Source organism: Pseudorca crassidens, chromosome 7 (genome assembly GCF_039906515.1).
Source record: "Pseudorca crassidens isolate mPseCra1 chromosome 7, mPseCra1.hap1, whole genome shotgun sequence".
Classification (NCBI taxonomy): Eukaryota; Metazoa; Chordata; class Mammalia; order Artiodactyla; family Delphinidae; genus Pseudorca; species Pseudorca crassidens.
Window position 1 is genome coordinate 47571180 of NC_090302.1, and position 17484 is coordinate 47588663.

At 35.0% G+C, this 17484-nt stretch overlaps 1 protein-coding gene across 1 annotated transcript in view; it reads right to left on the reverse strand.

Annotated features, from left to right (window-relative positions):
- Positions 1-635: 635 nt before the first annotated feature.
- The window catches only part of C7H9orf85 (chromosome 7 C9orf85 homolog), a 64570-nt gene continuing 47721 nt past the window's right edge, over positions 636-17484 (reverse strand). Inside the window, exons 3-4 of the mRNA XM_067744171.1 lie at positions 5153-5263; positions 636-4672 (exon numbers count right to left, since the gene is read on the reverse strand). Of these exons, the coding sequence (XP_067600272.1) occupies positions 4519-4672; positions 5153-5263 (265 nt within the window). The 3' untranslated portion in view covers positions 636-4518. The remainder of the gene's footprint in view (positions 4673-5152; positions 5264-17484) is intronic.

Sequence of the window (17484 nt, forward strand, 5' to 3'; positions counted from 1 at the left end):
GAGCCCTGGAATAGTAGTATGAAAAATAGTGGAGTTATCCAGTCAGCAACTCACATATTTTTCTTAAGCATACTAACCCTAATAGGCAGAATGGGGTTTGGGATCAGATGATCATGTAGGTTCAAAACCTGGACCTAAACACTTTGTGGATGTATGTCAATTTATTTAATCTCAGTTTCTCATCTGTAAATGTGGATAACAATAGTTATCACTATGCAGGGCCATGATATACATTCAAGGAGTTTATCATGTAAAGGGCTTAGTTTAGAGCACTGTCAGAATACAGTAAGCACTCAATATGTGTGCCTGTTGCCTTTCAGGGCACCCTTTCTTGGTTCTCCTACTTCTCTGGTCACTCCTTAGTCTCCTAAACTGCACACATGCAGGGCACAACTCCAGGAGTCCTAGCAGAGAACAGCTGCTGTGAGGCTGAGAGGTAGGCAGAGACTTCAGAGGTCACCCAGTGTTGCAGTCTGGGCTTACCCAGAGGGGAGATTCCTTGGTGAACACCAGTGGCATTAAGACCTCAGAAAATACATGCTTAGGAATAAAAACAATACTCAAGGAGTAAGAGCCAGGAATAAGTATGAAACTGAAATAGACCACCCCAAGCCTAAACCCAAGTTTTGACAGGATCAAGGTGATCTGCAGTAATTTATTTTTCAGAGGAAGTCTCTATAATGTATCATCCACAATTTCTAGCATACAATAAAAGTTATTAGATATGCAAAGCCAGGGGTAGTGACCAACAATCAAGAGATAAAATAATTAGTAAAAGCAAACAAAAGTGAACAAGAACTTCAAAATAACTGTAATTAATACATTAAAAACATAGAGAAAAAATGTACAAGATAGGTAGCACAGAATATTTCAACAGAGATAAATCTATTTAAAAAAAAGAATCAAATGAACATTTTAGAACTGCAAAATTCAGTATCTGAAATTAAGAATGTATTAGACGGGTTTAAAAGCATACTAGTAGGAATTGCCTGGCTGGTGGTCCAGTGGTTGAGACTCCGTGCTTCCACAGCAGGGGGCACAGGTTTGATCACTGGTTGGGGAACTAGGATCCCGTGAGCCTCATGGCCAAAATAAACAAATAAATATAAATACATAAATAAATACACGCCCTTTTCACAGGGAATTATACTCAATATCCTGTAGTAAACTATAATGGAGAAGAATATGAAAAATAATATATATATGTATAACTGAGTCACTTTGCTGTACAGCATAAATTAACAGTGTAAATCAACTACACTTCAATAAAATTTAAAAAATAAAAGCATACTGAACACATTACTCCTTCTATATAGAAGACAGAATTATGAATGCAAAGAAAGGCCAAAAGAAAACATATAAACAAACAAACACAAAAACAAATAGAAAAAAGAAAGCAGAGCATGAGAAAGACGTGGGACACACTCCTATGCATATAGAATGGGAGTGCTAGGAGAGGAAAGAATAGGAAAAAGCATATTTGAAGAAATAATGGCTAACAACTTTCCAAGTCTGTTCAAGGACATTGACCAACAGATATGAGAAACTCAGAAAACCTTAAGTAGCATAAATAAGAAATTCAGACCTTAGAAATCAGTCAAATGGCTGAAAACCAAAGAGAAACAAAAAACATCTTAAAAGCAGGTTTCACATCATCTGACCTTCCATTACCTTCCTGATCTTATCTCTTTCAACTCTCCAACTTAATCACTCCCTTCCTTGCTGTCCCTTGAACACACCTGGCACAATCTTGCTTTAGAGGCCTTGTAGTGGCTGTTTCCTCTGCCTGGAACATTCTTCCCCAACATGTCTCTCTAGGCACCTTATTTAAAAAGACCACTTCCCATCCCCTTGTGCACACTCATTCCCACCCCATCCATACCCTTAGACTCCCAATCACCCTACCATGCCTTATTTTTTTCCCACAGAACTTTTCACCTTCTAACATTCTGCATTCCATATATAAACACATATATATGTTCTTCTGAAGAACATAGGCAAACAACCAAATTGACATCTTCATTACTAATAATTACTAATTATTTCATTTCCAGTTAATAATTACTAACTCATTACTAATATATATATACACACAAAATCACAGTAGCAATAATAATATCAGTTATTTAGTGCACTCATAGTTGGCACAGAAATATTAATTTGTACCAAGTCACACAGCTAGTAACTGGCAGAGCCAGGACTTAGATCCATGCTGAGTTCCAATAAAAATAGTTTTTAGATGAGAAAGGATAAGACCTAAAGATATGTAAATGAGCTAAATGTAACAATTAAATTTCAGTCTGTTGAAAAAACAAAACAAAATCTCTCTTAGCACTAAAGAATGAAATGCAGATATTAGTACATGTCACTAGGTGATGCTCTTCATTAAACTTCTCTCCTAGTAAGGTAATCTGAGGAATTATAACTCACTCAGATGGGGAAGAATTTATGCTAGGTCTAATAATAATTAAGCTGGCTCATTAACCACAAAAGTTACATAGCTCAGAAAACAAATTTACAAACAAAAAGGTAAGCCACACGAATTTATGGTAGAAAAGCTTTCTGTAGACTGTAAACTTAGAGGTTTCTATATCATAAACATGATATTTCTCTCTATTTATTTATTTATATTTATTTATTTATTTATTGCGGTATGCGGGCCTCTCACTGTTGTGGCCTCTCCCGTTGCGGAGCACAGGCTCCGGACGCACAGGCTCAGGGGCCATGGCTCACGGGCCTAGCCGCTCCGCGGCATGTGGGATCTTCCCGGACCAGGGCACGAACCCACGTCCCCTGCATCGGCAGGTGGACTCTCAACCACTGCGCCACCAGGGAAGCCCTGTATCTCTACTTTTTTATGCTTAAAATATTTTAAAGTAAATTGACTATACACCCTTTAATATTTCAATATGTATCTCTCAAATAACATTATTACACCTAAGCAAAATGATTCCTTAATATCATCTATTACCCAAAAACCAATGGTCAATAAACATTAAAGGGGGCTCAGGCTCATTAGTAATTAGAGAAATACAAATTAATAAGACAAAGACATATGTTGCACACATATCTGACAGAAATTTAAAAGTATGATACCAAGTGTTGGAAAGGATGCAGAGCACAGGAGCTCTAATACATTGCTATGGGGAAGGGAGATAACAATCCTTCCGGAAAGACAGCATTACATAGTGCATAGTAATAGTGAAGATGCATATATACCTGATGCCCTCTACCACTGCTAGACACACCTAACAGAAACTGTAGCAAGAAACAAGACAAGTACACCAGGAAACATTTCAATCTTCTTCTATTACATACCTAACAGAAAATGTACCAAGAAATAAGACACTTATACCAAGAAACACTTAGTATTGTTTGTTATAGGAAAATTCTGAAATAACTCAAATGTCCCTCAGTATTAGAGAGGAAAAATAAATTTTGGTATGTAAATACAATAGAACAAAACAGAATAAAAAATGTAGAATAAAAATGTAATCTTAACAAATTAGAGCTCTTGCAACAACACGGATCAATTTCACAAGTTTCATAATAATGAAATAAGAAGAGATACAAATTAACATGCACAGTATAAGTCTGTTCATATAAAGTTTGAAACCAATGCCTGCCACTTATTTTCAAATGGTTCAGCAAATAAAAAATATATCCATATATCTATTCAAATATAAAGAAAATGTGGCAAAATGTTAACAATTGTGAATCTAAGTGAAGAGCATACAAAGGTTCATTGTACTACACTGCTACTTTTCTTTAGGTTTGAGATTTTTCAAAACAAAAAGATAGAAAAAATGTTCAAAAATCAGACAAAGCTAACTTATATTGTTTAGGAGTATTTTATTCACGTGGGTGATAAATGTATGATTATTCTTTATGTGTTAAACTATACATATAGATTTTATGCATTTTTTTCTATATGTAAATTTCATGAGCGAAAAAAGTTAAAAATAATGTGATAAGATACATAAAAATATTTTCAAAGAAAAACTGCTATATACTTGTTAAACATTATTATTAAAAAACAAACTTTTTGCTTTACAACAAGCAAGCGTAAGCAAGAGGGATTTTGTTATGTGGGACATTAACCTGAGATCAATCTGTCAAAAGGTACCTCCTGAGGACCAATTTTTGAGGCTAGCAACAAAATAATGTCATCTGATTTTTCCATGAGATAGTTTCTATACAAGCATCAATTCTGAATCTTGCTTAATTTGATACTAGATAGTATATTCTTCTAAATAATTCCCATGAACTGCAATACGATACTCCAATACTCATTTTGGCAGATATGCTAGCATATGCTACTTAAAAATGTATTATAAGAAAACTCTGGATGAAAGCTTTATCACTATTCAAATATCATACACAATTCATATTGTCCATGTATTTTCTATATGTTTTTCCAATGTCCTTACTAGTATTCCACAGTATTTTTTTTTAAACCCTCAAAATTAAAGTTGTTCAGAATTTCATGCTTCCAAACTATCTTTTAATATAGTTATATCAATCCATCTGATTGTCTTCTTCTGTGTCATCTAAATCAATATCAAAATCTAAATCTAAATCATCACTTTCTTCATTTCTTCTGCAGCTTCTTCTGTGGCTGGAACGTTGATTATTTTCAACATTTTCTGTCTTTTCTGGTTCTATATTAAACCTAAAGATGGAAGAAAAAAACTTTATTTCTCAGGATTTCATTGTAGACTGAAAAGACTTTTACACTACATTTCTTGATTAATAGGAGCCTAATGAAATAAAGAGGAAAAGATTCTTGAAGATTAACTTAACTCAAGAGCCAACCAATTATAATACAGTTGTCAATAAAGTATGATCAAAGAAATTAACACATGATGTCCATTAAAGAAAAGAAGTTATATAATGAGTAATTCTTTTGTAATGTGTAATAAATGTGAACCTCATAAATATTTTAACTTTCTAAAAATGATGGTTCACTTTTATTATAACGATAGAAATATTTAACAATTAATTAAGATGTTCTTCCTGTTGGGTAGAACAACGTCTACATTAGTGTGACATTCTGCATCTTAAGACTCTCAGAGCAACTGAATATTTCCTTAAAAGAAAATTCACATATTAATTAAAAGAGTAAATCGCAAACATAAAAAGAAATACTCACGGAATAACATCTTCTCTCTTTCCACATTTGGCACAAACTTCAAGATCACAGGCACATGGTCTACACATTATGTGATAAGAATCCTTCACTGTCTTTTGTAAACATTTAACACTAAAAGTAGAAAAGAAAATAAAATCTTAATTTTTTACTCATTATCTAAGGTTTATTTAATGAAATAAGGGGGTGTGTGGCTAAGTGTATAGCTGATAAGCCTCAATCTCAGATATTACTCTCATATGTTATTTAGATTAATTACATAGAATTTCTAGAGAACAGTGTACAGCTCAGAATAATAGTAGATTCTTAAAGCTTTTAAAAAATGTCATCTGCAAATATTAACAATTTTACTCCTTCCTTTTCAATTTGGATTCCTTTTATTTCTTTTCCTTATCTGATTGCTCTGGCTAGGACTTCCAACACTATGTTGAATAAAAGTGGCAACAGTGGGCATCCTTGTATTGATCCTGATCTTAGAGGGAAAGCTTTCAGTTTTCACCACTGGGTATAACGTTAGCTGTGGATTTATCATATATGGCCTTTATTATGTTGAGAAACTTTCCCTCTATACCCACTTTGTTGAGAGTTTTTATCATATCATTGTGTGAAATGCTTTTTTTGCATCTATTGAGATGGTCATATGATTTTTATCCTTCATTTTATTAATGTGCTGTATCATATTGATTGATTTGAGGAAATCGAACCATTCTTGCATGCCTGGAATAAACCCCACTTGATCATGGTGAATGGTCCTTTTGATGTATTGTTGAATTCAGTTTACTAATATTTTGTTGAGAACTTTTGCATCTATGTTCATCAGGGATAATGGCCTGTAATTTTCTTTTCTTGTGGTATCCCTGTCTGGTTTGGTAGCAGAGTAATGCTGGCCTCATAAAATGAGTTTGGAAGCATTCCCTCCTCTTGAAGAGTCTGAGAAGGATTGGTATTCGTTTTTTGTTTTTTTGTTTTTTTGGAAGAGTTTGAGAAGGACTGGTATTAGTTCTTCTTTGAATGTTTGGTAGAATTTACCAGTGAAGCTGTCTGGTCCTGGACTTTTGTTTGTTGGGAGATTTTTGATTGCTAATTCAATCTCCTTACTAGTAAGTGAACTTTTAGATTTTTACTTCTTCATGATTCAGTCTTTGTAGGGTGTATGTTTCTAGGAATTTACCCATTTCTTATAGGTTGTCAAACGTGTTGGCATACAATTGTCCATCGAAGTCTCTTAAAATCCTTTGTATTTCTGTGGTATCTGTTGCAATGTCTCCTTTTTCATTTCTGATTTGATTTATTTGAGTTCTCTTTTTTCTTGGTGATTCTAGCTAAAGGTCTGACAATTTTGTTTATCTTTACAAATAACCAGTTCTGAGATTCATTGATCTTTCCTGTTGTCTTTTCAGTTCCTATTTCGATTATTTCCAATTTGAACTTTGTTATTTCCTTCCTTCTTCTAACTTTGGACTTCATCTATTTTTCTAGTTCCTTTAGGAACAAAGTTAGGTTGTTTAACGTATATATGGAATTTAAGAAAAAAAAAACATGTCATGAAGAACCCAGGGGTAAGACAGGAATAAAGACACAGACCTACTAGAGAATGGACTTGAGGATATGGGGAGGGGGAAGGGTAAGCTGGGACAAAGCGAGAGAGAGGCATGGACATATATACACTACCAAATGTAAGGTAGATAGCTAGTGGGAAGCAGCCACATAGCACAGGGAGATCAGCTCGGTGCTTTGTGGCCGCCTGGAGGGGTGGGATAGGGAGGGTGGGAGGGAAGGAGACGACGCAAGAGGGAAGAGATATGGGAACATATGTATAACTGATTCACTTTGTTACAAAGCAGAAACTAACACACCATTGTAAAGCAATTATACTCCAATAAAGATGTAAAAATAAATAAATAAATAAAGTTAGGTTGTTTAAGATTTTTTTTGTTTCTTGACGTAAGCATTTACTGCTAGGAACTTCCTTCTCAGAACTGCTTTGTGGGTTAACATAAAATATATCCTGGAGAATGCTCCGTGGACACTTGAGAAGTGTACGTATTTTGTTGCTTTTGGTTGGAATATTCCATATGTACCCATATAATATTGTTTAAAAGGCCATACTAACAAAAGCAATCTACAGATTCAATTCAGTCCTTATCAAAATTTCAGTGGCATTTTTCACAGAAATAAAACAAACAATCCTAAATTTGTATGGAACCACAAAAGACCCCAAATAGCAAAGCAGTCTTGAGAAAGAAGAAAAAAGGTAACAGCAGCACACTTCCTGATTTCAAACTATATTACAAAGCCACAGTAATCAAAACAGTGGTACTGGCATAAAAATAGACACATAGATTGATGGAACAGAATAGAGAGCCCAGAAATAAACCCATTCATATATGGTCAATTAATTTATAAAAAGGAGCCAAGAATATACAATAAGGAAAGAACAGTCTCTTCTATAAATGGTATTGGAAAAACTGGACAGCCACATGCAAAAGAATGGAACTACACCACTATCTTACACTATACAAAAAAATTAACTCAAAGTGGGTTACAGACTTGAATGTAAGACCTAAAACCATAAAACTCCCAGAAGAAAACTGGCAGTAAGCTCTTGACATCAGTCTTGGCAATTTTTTGGAAATCATTTTGGAAATAAAGTCAAAAAAAAAAATAAACAAGTGGGACTATAACATACTAAAAAGCTTCTTCACAGCAAAGGAAAACGCCAACAAAATGAAAAGGCAACCTACAGAATGAGAGAAAATATTTGCAAATCATGTATATGTTAAGGGGTTAATAACTCAAATATACAAAGAACTCATATACCCCAAAGGCAAAAAAAAAAAAAAAAAAAATCTGATTAAAAAATGGGCAGGGCTTCCCTGGTGGCGCAGTGGTTGAGAATCCACCTGCCGATGCAGGGGACATGGGTTCATGCCCTGGTCCAAGAAGATCCCACGTGCTGCGGGGCGGCTGGGCCCATGAGCCATGGCCGCTGGGCCTGTGCGTCCGGAGCCTGTGCTCCGCAAGGGGAGAGGCCACAACAGTGAGAGGCCCGCGTACTGCAAAATAAATAAATAAATGAGCAAAGGATCTGAATAGACATTTTTCCAAAGAATACATACAGATGGCCAACAGGTACATAAAAAGATGCTCAACATCACTAATAATCAGGGAAATTCAAATCTAAACCAAAATGAGATATCACTCCACACCTGTCAGAATGGCTATTATCAAAAAGACAAGAAATAACAAGTGTTGGCGAGAATGTGGGGAAAAAAGGAAAGTTTATGCACTGTTAGTGGGAATGTAAATCAGTGCAGCCACTATGGGAAACATTATAGAGGTTAATCAAAAAACTAAAAACGGAACTACCATTTGATCCAGCAATTCTACTTCTGGGTATTATTCCAAAGAAAACAAAAACACTAACTTGAAAAGATATATTCATCCCCATGTTCACTGCAGCATTATTTGCAATGGAAAAGAAATGGAAACAACCCAAGTGTTCATTGATGGATGGATAAAGAAAATGTAATATATACGTACACACACACACACACACACACACACACAATGGAATATTATTCAGTCTTTAAAAAAGAAGGAAATCTTGCCATTTGTGACAACATGGATGGACCCTGAGGGCATTATGCTAAGGGAAATAAGTCAGACAGAAAAAGGCAAATTCCATATAATCTCACTTCTATGTAAAATCTGAATGAATGAATGAATGAATAAATAAATAAAATACCTAGCTCATGGATACAGAGAACAGATTGGTGGTTGTCAAAGGCAAGGGGTAGGGGGTGGGCAAAATGGGTGAAGGGGGTCAAAAGGTACAAACTTTGAGCTATAAAATAAATAAGTCATCGGGATGTAATGTACATCATGGTAACTATGGTTAATAATTCTGTATTGCATATTTGAAAGTTGCTAAGAAAGTAAATCTTAAAAGTTCTCATCATAAGAAAAAAAATTTTGTGACTATGTATGGTGATGCATGTTAACTAGACTTATTGTGGTGATCATTTTGCAATGTATAAAAATATCAAATCATTATGTTGTATACTTGAAACTAACATAATGTTATATGTTAATTATATCTCAATTTTCAAAAAATTAAAATTTTTTCTGCATCAAAGGACATTATCAAGAAAGTGAAAACAAAACCCTGCTGAATGGGAGAAAATACTTGGAAATCATATCTGATAAGGAACTGGCATCTAGAATATACTAAAAACTCCTATAACTCAATAATAAAAAGACAAATAACACAATTACAAATAAACAAAGAATCTGAATAGACATTTTCCCAAAAAAGATATACAAATGGCCAATAAGCACATGAAAAGATCATCAACATCTTTATTCATCAGGGAAATGCAAATCAAAACCACGATAAGGAACCACCATATAATGACTAGAATGACTAGTATCAAAAAGAAGGGCAATAACAAGTGTTGGTAAGGATGTGGAGGAATTGGAATCCTCATATTGCTGGTGGGAAGTAAAAAGGTACGGTCACTTTTGAAAACAATTTGGCAGTTCCTCAAAAGCTTATAAATACAGAAGTATCACCTAACCCAGAAACTCTACTTCTAGATACATACCCAAGAGAATTGAAAACACATATGCACGCAAAAACTTGTACATCAATGTTCACAGCAGCATTATTTGTAAGAGCCAAAAAAGTAGGAATAATCCAAATGTCCATCAATTGATGAATGGGTAAATAACAATATATATCCATACGATGGAGTATTACTTATTAATAAAAAAGAATTAAGCACTGATAAATGTTACAACATGCTTGAAAAAAATATGCTAAGTGAAAGAAGGCAGTCATAGAAGACTACATATTATATGATTCTGTTTATATGAAATGTCCAAAATAGGTAAATCTATAGAAAGAGAAAGCAAGGGTTGGGGGAATGTTTGGGGGAGAAATGGAGATTGACTCCTAATGGGTATGAGGTTTCTTTCTGAGATGATGAAAATGTTCAAAATTTGATGTGTTTGCAAAACTCTGTGATATATAATACTAAAAGCTGCTAAACTGTACACTTCAAATGGATGAACAGTATAGTACGTGAATCTTAATAAAGATATTTTTAAAAAGCCAAATAGAAATATATTAGAAATAAGAAAGACATGGAGTGAAAGACACAAGAAATCTACTTTAAACATAAACAGGCATACCTCATTTTATTGTACTTTACAGATATTGCTTTTTCTTTCTTTTTTAAACAAATTGAAGGCTTGTGGCAACCCTGTGTTGAGCAAGTCTATCGTTGTCATTTTTTCCAACATTTGCTCACTTTGTGCCTCTGTGTCACATTTTGAATATTCTTGCAATATTTCAAATTTTTAAATTATTATATTTGTTACAGTTATCTGTGATGAGTAATCTTTGATGTTACTATTGCAAAAAGATTACAACTTGCTGAAGACTCAATGATGGCTAGCATTTTCTAGCAATATTTTTTAAATAAGGTATGTACATTGATTTTTTAAAACATAATGCTATTGCATACTTAATAGACTACAATATAGTGTAAGCCTAAGTTCTACATGCACTGGAAACCAAAAAATTCATGTGACTCACTTTACTGCAGTGCTTGCTTTACTGAGGTGCCCTGGAATCAAACCCACAATATCTCTGAGATATGCCTGTAGAGAGTTAAAAGGAGAAGGGCAGGAAAAAAAAACAAATGCAGGGCTTCCCTGTTGGCGCAGTGGTTGACAGTCCACCTGCCGATGCAGGGGACACGGGATCATGCCCCGGTCTGGGAAGATCCCACATGCCATGGAGCGACTAGGCCCGTGAGCCATGGCCGCTGAGCCTGCGTGTCCGGAGCCTGTGCTCCGCAATGGAAGAGACCACAACAGTGAGAGGCCCGCGTACCGCAAAAAAACACACACAAAAAAAATGCAAACACTAATCAGAAGAAAGCTACATTATTATTGAAATAGACTTCAAAGCAAAGAAAACTGTCAGGTTTAAAGAAAGGATATTACATGACAATGAAGGAATCAATTTTCCAAAAGCATGAAATAATCCTAAATATTTATGCACCAAAAAAGTGTGTTGAAATAAATGATGCAAAAGCATTGAACTAAAAAGAGAAATAGACAAATCCACAATTACAACTGGGGACTTCAACACTTCTCTCTCTGTAAGTGAAGAAACAAGCAGACAAAAATCAGTAAAGATATAGAACACCTGACTGACAGAAGCCTATCAATCAAACTGACATTTACAGAACACTCCACCCAACAAGAGCAATATATTCCCTTCAAGCACACATGGAACAGAATCTAATATAAACCATATTCTGAGCTATAAAACCAACCTTAACAAATTAAAAACAAAAGCCTAAAATTTATATAAAGTATGTTCTCTTACCACAATGAAATTAACCAGAAATCAGTAACAGAAAAACATCTGGAAAATGCCCAAATATTCAAAAATTAAGCAAAACAATTCTAAATAACCTACAGGTTAAAGAGGAAGTCACAAAGGCCATTAGAATACTTCGATTGAATGATAATGAAAACACAGCACCAAAATTTATGGAATGGAGCTAAAGATGCTCTTGGGAAATTTATATAAATAAATGCTTATATTAAGCAAAAAGAACTATCTAAACACCCATCTTAAGAAAGAAGAAAAAGAAGAGTAAATTAAACTCAAAGTAAACAAAAGGGAGGAAGCAATATCAATGTGAACAGAAATTGATGAAATTGAAAAACAGAAAAAGAGAAAACCAATAAAGTCCAAAGCAGGCTCTTTGCAAAGATTAATATAATTCATAAACATATAGCCAGGCTGATCAAGATAAAAAAAGAGAGACCACAAATAATCAATTTCAGGAAAGAAAGAGGGAACAATACTAGAGATGCAACAGATATTAAAGAATAATAAGAAAAATATACTAAAAACTCTATGCCTATAAATCCAACCACTTCATTGAAATGGACAAATTTCTGGAAAGACCAGTATAAAAACTTGCTTAAGATGAAATAGATAATCTAAAAACTCCTCTACCCATTAAAGAAAAATTTAGTTATGGTTAAAAACTCTCCCAACAAATAAAACTCCAGGCCAAAATGGCTTTAGAATTGGCGAATTCTACCAAACATTTAAGAGATAATACTAAATTTACACAAATCTTTCCAGAAAATAAAATAGAAAGAAACAGTTCCTAACTCATTTGATGAGGCCCTAACATCAAGATAAGAAAAAGACAAAATTACAAACGAGTATTGGTAATGAACACATGCAAGAAAATGTAACAAAATGTTAGCAAATCAAATCAAGCAATATGTAAAAAGGTTACACATCATGATCAAGTGGGGTTTATCTAGGGACATGAAAGTCTGATTCAATATTAAAATCAATAAACATAACTCATCAAATCAATGTTCTAACGAAGAAAAACCATATGATCATCTAGGTGCAGAAATAGTTATTTGACAAAATTTAACATCTATTCATGAAATAAGTTCTCAGCAAACTATGAACTGAAACTTCCTCAACCCAGTAAAATGCATCTAAAAAGAATCTACAGCTAATATACTTAAGGATAAAAGACTGGGTATGTTCCCCATAAGATCAGGAACAGGGTAAGAATATCTGTCCTCATCACTCCTTTTCAAAAACATACTGGAGGCCCTAGGCAGTAAAATAAAGCCAAAATAGAAATAAAAGTCATACAGACTGGAAAGCAAGAAATAAAACTGTCTTCATTTTTTATCTTTTTATTTTTTTCCCCCACCACATGGCTTGCGGGATCTTAGTTCTGTGACCATGGCAGTGAAAGTGCCAAGTCCTAACCACTGGACCACCAGGGAATTCCTATGTCTTCATTTTTTAAAAAATTCACACAGAGAAGCCACAACAGTGAGAGGCCCGCGTATTGCCAAAAAAAAAAAAAAAATTGTCTATGTAGAAAATATCACAGAATATACAAAAAAAAGTGTTAGAAATACAATTGGGGCTCGGCTGCATGTTCATGCACTGTGCACCCTCCAGCCACTACATGCTGCTCTTCTCCATGGCAGCACCATGGACCTGGGCCAGATGTGCAGCTTCTACATCGGCCTCGGCTCACGCATCAACTGCAACATCTTCTCCTATGACTACTCGGGCCATGGCATCAGCTTGGGCAAGCCCTCTGAGAAGAACCTCTACATGACATCGATGCCGTGTGGCAGGCACTGTGCATCGGAAGTGAGAAGAACTACAATCCTGCAGCTGGTGGAACAAAAACCACATCCACAGAAAGATAGACAAGATGAAAAGGCAGAGGGCTATGTACCAGATGAAGGAACAAGATAAAACCCCAGAAAAACAACTAAATGAAGTGGAGACAGGCAACCTTCCGGAAAAGGAATTCAGAATAATGATAGTGAAGATGATCCAGGACCTAGGAAAAAGAATGGAGGCAAAGATCGAGAAGATGTAAGAAATGTTTAACAAACACCTAGAAGGATTAAAGAACAAACGGAGATGAACAATACAATAACTGAAATGAAAAATACACACGAAGGAATCAATAGCAGAATAACTGAGGCAGAAGAACGGATAAGTGACCTGGAAGACAGAATGGTGGAATTCACTGCTGTGGAACAGAATAAAGAAAAAAGAATGAAAATAAATGAAGACAGGCTTTGGGACAACATTAAATGCAACAACATTCGCATTATAGCGGTCCCAGAAGAAGAGAGAGAAAGGACCCGAGAAAATATTTGAAGAGATTATACACGAAAACTTCCCTAACATGGGAGAGGAAATAGCCACCCAAGTCCAGGAAGCACAGAGAGTCCCAGGCAGGATAAACCCAAGGAGAAACACGCCAAGACACATAGTAATCAAATTGGCAAAAATTAAAGACAAAGAAAAATTATTGAAAGCAGCAACAGAAAAACGACAAATAACATACAAGGGAACTACCATAAGGTTAATAGCTGATTTCTCAGCAGAAATTCTACAAGCCAGAAAGGAGTGGCATGACATATTTAAAGTGATGAAAGGGAAGAAACTAAAACCAAGATTACTCTACCCAGCAAGGATCTCATTCAGACTCAACGGAGAAATCAAAAGCTTTACAGACAAGCAAAAGCTAAAAGAATTCAGCACCACCAAACCAGCTCTACAACAAATGCTAAAGGAGCTTCTCTAAGTGGGAAACACAGGAGAAGAAAAGGACCTACAAAAACAAACCTAAATCAATTAAGAAAATGGTAATAAGAACATACATATCAATAATTACCTTAAATGTGAATGGATTAAATGCTCCAACCAAAAGACACAGGCTCGCTGAATGGATACAAAAACTAGACCCATATATATGCTGTCTACAAAAGACCCACTTCAGACCTAGGGACACATACAGACTGAAAGTGAGGGGATGGAAAAAGATATTCATGCAAATGGAAATCAAAAGAAAGCTGGAGTAGCAATACTCATATCAGATAAAATAGACTTTAAAATAAAGAATGTTATAAGAGACAAGGAAGGACACTACATAATGATCAAGGGATCAATCCAAGAAGAAACATAACAAGTATAAATATACATGCACCCAACATAGGAGCTCCTCAATACATAAGGCAACTGCTAACTGCTATAAAAGAGGAAACTGACAGTGACACAATAATAGTGGGGGACTTTAACACCTCACACCAATGGACAGATCATCCAAACAGAAAATTAATAAGGAAACACAAGCTTTAAATGACAAAGTAGACAAGATAGAGTTAATTGATATTTATAGGACATTCCACACAAAAACAGCAGATTACTCTTTCTTCTCAAGTGCGCACGGAACATTCTCCAGGATAGATCACATCTTGGGTCACAAATCAAGCCTCTGTAAATTTAAGAAAATTGAAATCATATCAAGCATCTTTTCTGACCACAATGCTATGAGATTAGAAATCAATTACAGGGGAAAAAACGTAAAAAGCACAAACACATGGAGGCTAAACAATACCTTACTCAATAACCAAGAGATCACTGAAGAAATCAAAGAAGGCATCAAAAAATACTTAGAGACAAATGACAATGAAAACACAACAATCCAAAACCTATGGGATGCAGCAAAAGCAGTTCTAAGAGGGAAGTTTATCACAATACAATCCTTCCTCAAGAAACAACAAACATCTCAAATAAACAATCTAACCTTATACCTAAAGGAACTAGAGAAAGAAAAACAAACAAAACCCAAAGTTAGTACAGGAAAAAAATCATAAAGATCAGAGCAGAAATACATGAAACAGAAACAAAGAAAATAGCAAAGATCAATAAAACTAAAAGCTGGTTCTTTGAGAAGATAAACAAAATTGATAAACCATTTGCCAGACTCATCAAGAAAAAGAGGGAGAGGACTCAAATCAATAAAATTAGAAATGAAAAAGGAGAAGTTACAACAGACACCGCAGAAATACAAAGCACCCTAAGAGACTACTAAAAGCAACTCTATGCCAATAAAATGGACAACCTGGAAGAAATGGACAAATTCTTAGAAAGGTATAACCTTCCAAGACTGAACCAGGAAGAAACAGAAAATATGAACATACCAATCAGAAGTAATGAAATTGAAACTGTGATTAAAAATCTTCCAACAAACAAAGCCCAGGACCAGACGGCTTCACAGGTGAATTCTATCAAACATTTAGAGAATAGATAACACACATTCTTCTCAAACTCAAGAAATTGCAGAGGAAGGAACACACCCAAATTCATTCTACGAGGCCACCATCACCCTGATACCAAAAACAGACAAAGATACTACAAGAAAAGAAAATGACAGACCAATATCACTGATGAATATAGATGCAAAAATCCTCAACAAAATACTAGCAAAGAGAATCCAATAACACATTAAAAGGATCATGCACCATGATCAACTGGGATTTATCCCAGGGATGCAAGGATTCTTCAATATACGCAAATCAATCAATGTGATACACCATATTAGCAAATTGCAGAAGAGAAACCATAGGATCATCTGAATAGATGCAGAAAAAGCTTTCGACAAAATTCAACACCAATTTATGATAACAACCCTCCAGGAGGTAGGCATAGAGGGAACTTACCTCAACATAATACAGGCCATATATGACAAACCCACAGCCAACATCGTTCTCAACAGTGAAAAACTGAAACCATTTCCTCTAAGATCAGGAACAAGACAAGGTTGTCCACTCTCACCACTGTTATTCAACATAGTTTTGGAACTTTTAGCCACAGCAATCAGAGAAGAAAAAGAAATAAAAGGAATCCAAACTGGAAAAGAAGAAGTAAATCTGTCACTGTTTGCAGGTGACATGATACCATACATAGAGAATTCTAAAGATGCTACCAGAAAACTGCTAGAGCTAATCAATGAATTTGGTAAAGTAGCAGGATACAAAATTAATGCACAGAAATCTCTTGCATTCCTATACACTACTGATGAAAAATCTGAAAGCGAAATTAAGGAAACACTCCCATTTACCACTGCAACAAAAAGAATAAAATACCTAGGAATAAGTCTTCCTAAGGAGACAAAAGACCAGTATGCAGAAAACTATAAGACACTGGTGAAAGAAATTAAAGATGATACAAATAGATGGAGAGATATACCATGTTGTTGGATTGCAAGAATTAATATTGCGAAAATGACTATACTACCCAAAGCAATCTACAGATTCAGTGCAATCCCTATCAAATTACCAATGGCGTTTTTTATGGAACTACAACAAAAAACCTTAAAATTTGTAATGGAGACACAAAAGACCCCAAATAGCCAAAGCGGTCTTGAGGGAAAAAAACGGAACTGGGGGAATCAGAGTCCCTGACTTCAGACTATACTAGAAAGCTACAGTAATCAAGACAATATGGTACTGGCACAAAAACAGAAATAGATCAATGGAACAAGATAGAAAGCCCAGAGATAAACCCATGCACCTATGGTGAAGTAATCTATGACAAAGGAGGCAAGGATATACAATGGAGAAAAGACAGTCTCTTCAATAAGTGGTGCTGGGAAAACTGGACAACTATATGTAAAAGATTGAAATTAGTACACTCCCTAACACCATACACAAAAATAGACTCAAAATGAATTAGAGACCTAAATGTAAGACCGAACACTATAAAACTCTTACAGGAAAACATAGAAAGAACACTCTTTGACATAAATCACAGTAAGATCTTTTTTCATCCACCTCCTAGAGTAATGGAAATAAAAAATAAACAAATGGGGTCTAATGAAACTTTTTGCACAGCAAAGGAAACTACAAACAAGACGAAAAGACAACCCTCAGAATGGGAGACAATATTTGCAAAC